The sequence below is a fragment of the Montipora capricornis genome, chromosome 6, assembly GCF_036669925.1.
Source record: "Montipora capricornis isolate CH-2021 chromosome 6, ASM3666992v2, whole genome shotgun sequence".
NCBI lineage: Eukaryota > Metazoa > Cnidaria > Anthozoa > Scleractinia > Acroporidae > Montipora > Montipora capricornis.
In genome coordinates this window covers 45242507-45247857 of record NC_090888.1, presented here as the reverse complement: position 1 = coordinate 45247857, position 5351 = coordinate 45242507, and the positions used below count along the sequence as shown (strand labels likewise).

Below are 5351 nucleotides of genomic sequence, written 5' to 3'. Positions count from 1 at the left end.
GTAGTACATCTTCCCCATCTGTATGTTTTGGGCCGCGAGTTAATTATTCCGATGCACATGCTCGCCTTCCTTTTACCTGGATTTTTTGCGAATTTCTCAGCCCGGGCAAACGGGAGAAAAACCCCGCAAAAAGTCTATGTAATCGACTGATGGAATTTCAGCCCATTTTTAGAAACCGGGCTAGGATGTAAGCGCCACGTTCATTTCCAGAAGATTTCTGTCAGAACCCGGCCAGAAATTTCCGCCCGGGCTGCCATATACTCAGACCCGTAGTCTGATAAACTAGTGACGATTGTCTGACAGCAGAAGGCGCACGGAAATTACGATGAATGTTCGTGGTGACTTACTGCCATTACCTCTTGAGTGCAAGACTTGGACGACCAAAGATCGAAGAAAAAATAACCAAAACCAGAAAACTGATAGCGATTCACCGGCATCTGTAAAAAATAGAGATAAACACTAATTTTAAAACAGTAGTTTCTAACGTTAATGGCCATTTCTGTAGAAAGCCGGCGGCGGATCTAAACCCGTTGACCGGCCATCGTCCGGGTTTCAGGACTGTTAGTATCAATGTGAACTCTAATGAAAATGACAATTTCAGATTCTTTGCCTTTTTTACCTTTTGATTGAAGACACTGGTATTTACTGGCTTTCGGTAAGTTCTTCGAAGTTTGAATGATTTCTTGACCTCTCTCCTGAAAGCAATAACATCGTCATGTAAATGAATTCTATATTGTTATGAGTGGGTTGCATGATGGTTTCTTGCAATCCATCGCAAGAACACACGCAACTTTATATCTGGTCACTGGGAATGATCCATGCATTGTTAAAGGAAAGGAACTTTATTTAAGTGTCTAGTCGTTCTAGCACTGGGACACTAATTCGGGACACTGTAAACTCAATTAACAATTAACGCAAATCAAGTCAAATGATGGTTTTTGAGGAGAGAAGACAACTGGAGTACCCGGAGAAAACCTCTCGGTGCAGAGTAGAGAACCAACAAACACAACCCACATATGACGCCGGATCTGGGAATCGAAGCCGGGCCACATTGGTGGGAGGCGAGTGCTCTCACCACTGCTCCATCTCTGCACCCCGTATTACTATTCTTCTTCTTCTTCTTCTTCTTCTCCTTATTATTATTATTATTATTATTATTATTATTATTATTGTTATTATTATTATTATTATTATTATACCCCCGTATAATTAACAGACAGTAGGGTAAATCGCGTGCAGGAGATGTTAGGAGGGAAGCAATTGTACCGTGCGGTTATGGTTATTGATTTCAACTGAGTGCAAAGCCTTTTCGACACCTTCTTTCCTCTTTTAAGAGAGAATTCTTATTTGTACATGTTGAGGAAGCTCCTTTTGACAATGAACTTTGAACCACAGATCAGTGGCAGTATAGGCTACTCACTGCCACTTACTCCGTTTAACTTCAAATATTGCATCATTTTTCTTTGTTGAAGGACGATTCAAACAGAGGAAGTGTCTATAAGGTTCAGAGGGATATTATACCATTTTTGTTGTCTCGTAGGACTCTAGTAAAAGGGATTGAGTCAAATTTCGCTTCATAGCATTTTCTCTCTTGACTTTTGTTAAAAGCTAAGAATTCCTCTATACTAACTCGTTTAAAATAGGTCACAATCTCTGATCTCGCAGTGTCGTTTTCATGCGACGCTGTGATTCCGCAGAAAAATGATTGCTTTGTTTTGTCCACGTGGATGATATCAAAATGGCAGCTGGGAAAATCTGTGGCGTTTTCTGGCGGATTCCAAGCAGCGCTTGCTTTGATGGTCTGAAAGCAATTAAACACAAGAAATAATTGATTTTTTTTTTAAACTTTGGTATCTTAATGATTACCGGAAAATGTAGCAACCACTTTTTGGGAAGGCTGGCCGCTAATTTGGTCAGTTTAGCCCCGTTTACACCAGGAAGGTTTCCTTGACAAGGAAAACTTGCTCGTGTAAATAGCGTAAAATTCCCAAATTTTTTCCTTGACAAGGTACAGCTAGAATGCCAAGGAAAAATTGTCAAGGACGAAATTTGTTCGTGTAAACCGACGAAAAGGAAAATGTACGAAAGCAAGCTCGACGGACTACTATGCGCGGGAAATGATTCTTTCTAGGAATCGATCGTAGAAAATTCGGAAAAAGTTAACGTGGCTCATCGGCCAGTTTCGACAATTTGGAGGGAATGTCTTTTTAGCCGGATCAACTCAGTTGTAACATAACGGCAATGTTATTCCACTAAATGAAACACCAATAATTGCTTAAGTGAGGGACTCATTAATATGACGTAAGACGCTACCATGACAACAACAACTCCATCTAAAAGCATCCTATATTTTGTCTTTAAACGTTTATCTATCAAAAAGGCACTCGGGTACCCTCATCTTTTGTTGCCGGAAGTGATTATCAGGCTAATATAAAACTGAAAGCAAAGTCAATTTGTAAAAAATCGGCTTTGGAGCGGATTGAGAACCATCTTAACCAATTGTGAACACAATTTACTTGTTTAAAACTAAAAAAAAAATCACTTTTTGCTTACCTTCACTTTACTTCCTTTGATCTTCCATCCGTGTTCTAATGCATCGAGTTCAATTCTTATATGCTCATCTCTGTTAGACACAAAGATCCCAGCCACTGGAACCAGAAGTTTACGATGTCGTTTTTCTTCTTTCTGGCACACCTGCTAATTATTGCAACGAAATGCATCGATTCAGAATCGTGGATCACCATAACTGATTCAAAACAGACACGGCGCTGTACTGACTGGACTGGTTGACTATTTGAAAAATGCAATACACTTCTCGAATTATAGTTGCAGATAAAGTAGTGCTCTGTGATCGGTACTAATTACTGGCCTTCAACTTATATAATTGCCTTCCTCCAAACCCCTCGTAAAGGTCCAGCGTAGAATGCCTACAGCCACAGTACATGGTGACTACATTCATTTACGGTCAAATCCAAAAGCAAGTGCACTGTAGTACCTAAAGACATAGAAAAACCCTATATCATAAGCTTTAGTTGCCGAAGAAGCCGGCCCTAAGGTAATCCGATCAACCTAATTGGGATAAGGATGCCGGAAACACTTTCGCCACACAAATTGGAGTGAAGCCGTAGAGAAATAATATGAGGGAATGCAGAAGTACCTTAAATGCTGTTGTCGTATCATCTACCAGATAGATCAAAATCTTCCAGTTTTGTCCTTGCCTTGGCTGCTCTGCAAGAACCACCATTTGCATTCGTTTCTTGTCGTTTTTTCCTGGTCGTCCAAAAGCAGCGATTTCAATGCCTTCCGGTAGCACTGGAAGGGTTACTTCGATGTCATTATGTTTGTGTTCTATTTTTGCATCAGGGTTAACCTCCTTTAGGCTTTTCCAGCGGTCCGATTGTCCAGATGGCGCTTTGACGACCATTTGTTTCGGTCGACATTTCACATCGATAATCCACGTGTTACCTGCGTTCACCAGACAGCTGTGCTCAATTGATACAGTGTCTTGTCCTTTCTTGAGGTCGTAACAGCAGCTGACTTGAAGGTTTTTTGAGCCCCGGTCGTTGTTGACCTGTTGTTGATCAACTGAAACAAAACAAATACGGTACATTCTGTAAACTGACTTTTTTGGATTGAGTTTCCCTAGTCCTTTGCTTAGCTCTTCCTTATATTAATCAAATCACTACCTTTCTCTGAAAATTCTGTTCTCTCGAAACTCTTTCAAGTATTGATCAACTTTCACACAAACACAAGTGTACATAGCGAGCATAAGAACTGGCAAACATGCCATTGCCAATTAATAGACCTGCCTCAGGGAACCGTTTTTCATAAACCACCCTTCCTTGGAAGCAATTTTTTTTCTATACCCCGTCCCAAATTTAACCGATTGAAAGGTTTGATCTTTACCACGAAGGCAAAAATCTGTAGTGCTTGTATGTGGGAATAATTATGCCATCACTTGGATATCAGGTAAACCCGACTGTTACACACTCTCCTAAAGAGTATCAGCCTTCCTGAATAGTTCTCCTTTTTACTCTGCAAAAAGATGTGACTAAGACGCAAAATAAACGTGAGAACATGTAAACTAGTTTTAACTCTAATCTGGTTCTCAGACTTCAATATTATTGTGCCGTTCACAGAAAATTTGGTGTATTATTATGTCACAAGTGCCCGTACGGAGTCCGTTACGTTCATTTCCACTTAACTTGTTTCCTAAAGTTTAAACCGAATTGTATAAAGTAAGTAACTTTATTTCAACTCGTGTTGATGAGGCTAGCAAATACATGCTAATGTGCCGAGAAAAGTGAAATACATAAATAAATGATTTTTGTATATGTATATATACATGATCAATTAATAACTAACATTTTAACTGTATCAATAAAAAAACAATCCTAACTCTTAAAATTATTACAATAAATTATAGAAATCTGTACATTACAGATGTAGTTCTCTCACAGGCTTCTCAAATTCCTTAAGAATTTTCGTTGAACGTAATTTATCCGTAATTTATCCGGTCGTTTCCAGTGAATCAGACAATAAAATTTTATCCTGTTCAAAGAGAAAACGTACTTAAACAAGAACATTTTTGTTGACACTGCGAAAAAAGCGGTTTGCTGTTGCTGGGACACCCTACCCAAGGAGATTAAACGTAGTGGTTGCTTTTGTGAAAACGCCATTGCAGACAAAATCAAAAGCTTACCAATAGTCAAACTTGTTGGTTTTTTAACTCCGTAGAGTGACAGTACCATTTTCTTGCGAGGCTCTGGCGTACTGTGCAGAACTTGTTTCGTTGCCTTTATTTATATCCACAGGTCATAGCCGCTTATACCTTAATAAGGTCAACAAAAATTACCTCATATTATATTTCACGCCGGATTTACGGTTTCCACACTCCTTGTTTAATATTTATTGTTATGAATTAAAACTTCCTTGGAGCGCAATTTGGTATTTTATATATTATTAAGTAATAATGAAAGCCAACATCTCGGGGTTCTTTCCAAGCGGAAGTCTTGCAGCGTTGCACATCCTTCTGTATTTTCACTTTGACCTTGAAGAACGTGAGATAATCGAATGTTCTCATGAAAAGATGAAACTTTAATGGTGACATTCAACCTCGAATAACAACTCTAAAATTATGAGAACTTCCGTGACGTGCTCGGTAGCGATGGGTCACGCAACATTTGCACGATCGCGCTGTTATGTTTGAAACCTTCAACCACATATTTTCTTCCAAGAATTATAAGGTAAGTTAGCTTATTTGCGGTTTAAGGCAATATAACGCAGTATCTACTTATGTCAACCGGGTCTTTCCCCACCGAAACTGAAAACGCTTTCGGGAGCATTTATGC

At 39.2% G+C, this 5351-nt stretch overlaps 1 protein-coding gene across 2 annotated transcripts in view; it reads right to left on the bottom strand.

Annotated features, from left to right (window-relative positions):
* Positions 1 to 4832, bottom strand: part of LOC138052265 (uncharacterized) — a 5685-nt gene extending 853 nt beyond the window's left edge. The window contains exons 1-6 of one of the 2 annotated variants that reach the window (XM_068898666.1): positions 4703 to 4832; positions 3158 to 3585; positions 2554 to 2697; positions 1631 to 1801; positions 620 to 695; positions 357 to 437 (exon numbers count right to left, since the gene is read on the bottom strand). In XM_068898666.1, coding sequence (XP_068754767.1) covers positions 357 to 437; positions 620 to 695; positions 1631 to 1801; positions 2554 to 2697; positions 3158 to 3585; positions 4703 to 4751 — 949 coding nt within the window. In that variant the 5' untranslated portion in view covers positions 4752 to 4832. The remainder of the gene's footprint in view (positions 1 to 356; positions 438 to 619; positions 696 to 1630; positions 1802 to 2553; positions 2698 to 3157; positions 3586 to 4702) is intronic. The other variant, XM_068898668.1, reaches the window with a different exon arrangement.
* Between the last annotated feature and the right edge of the window lie 519 nt (positions 4833 to 5351).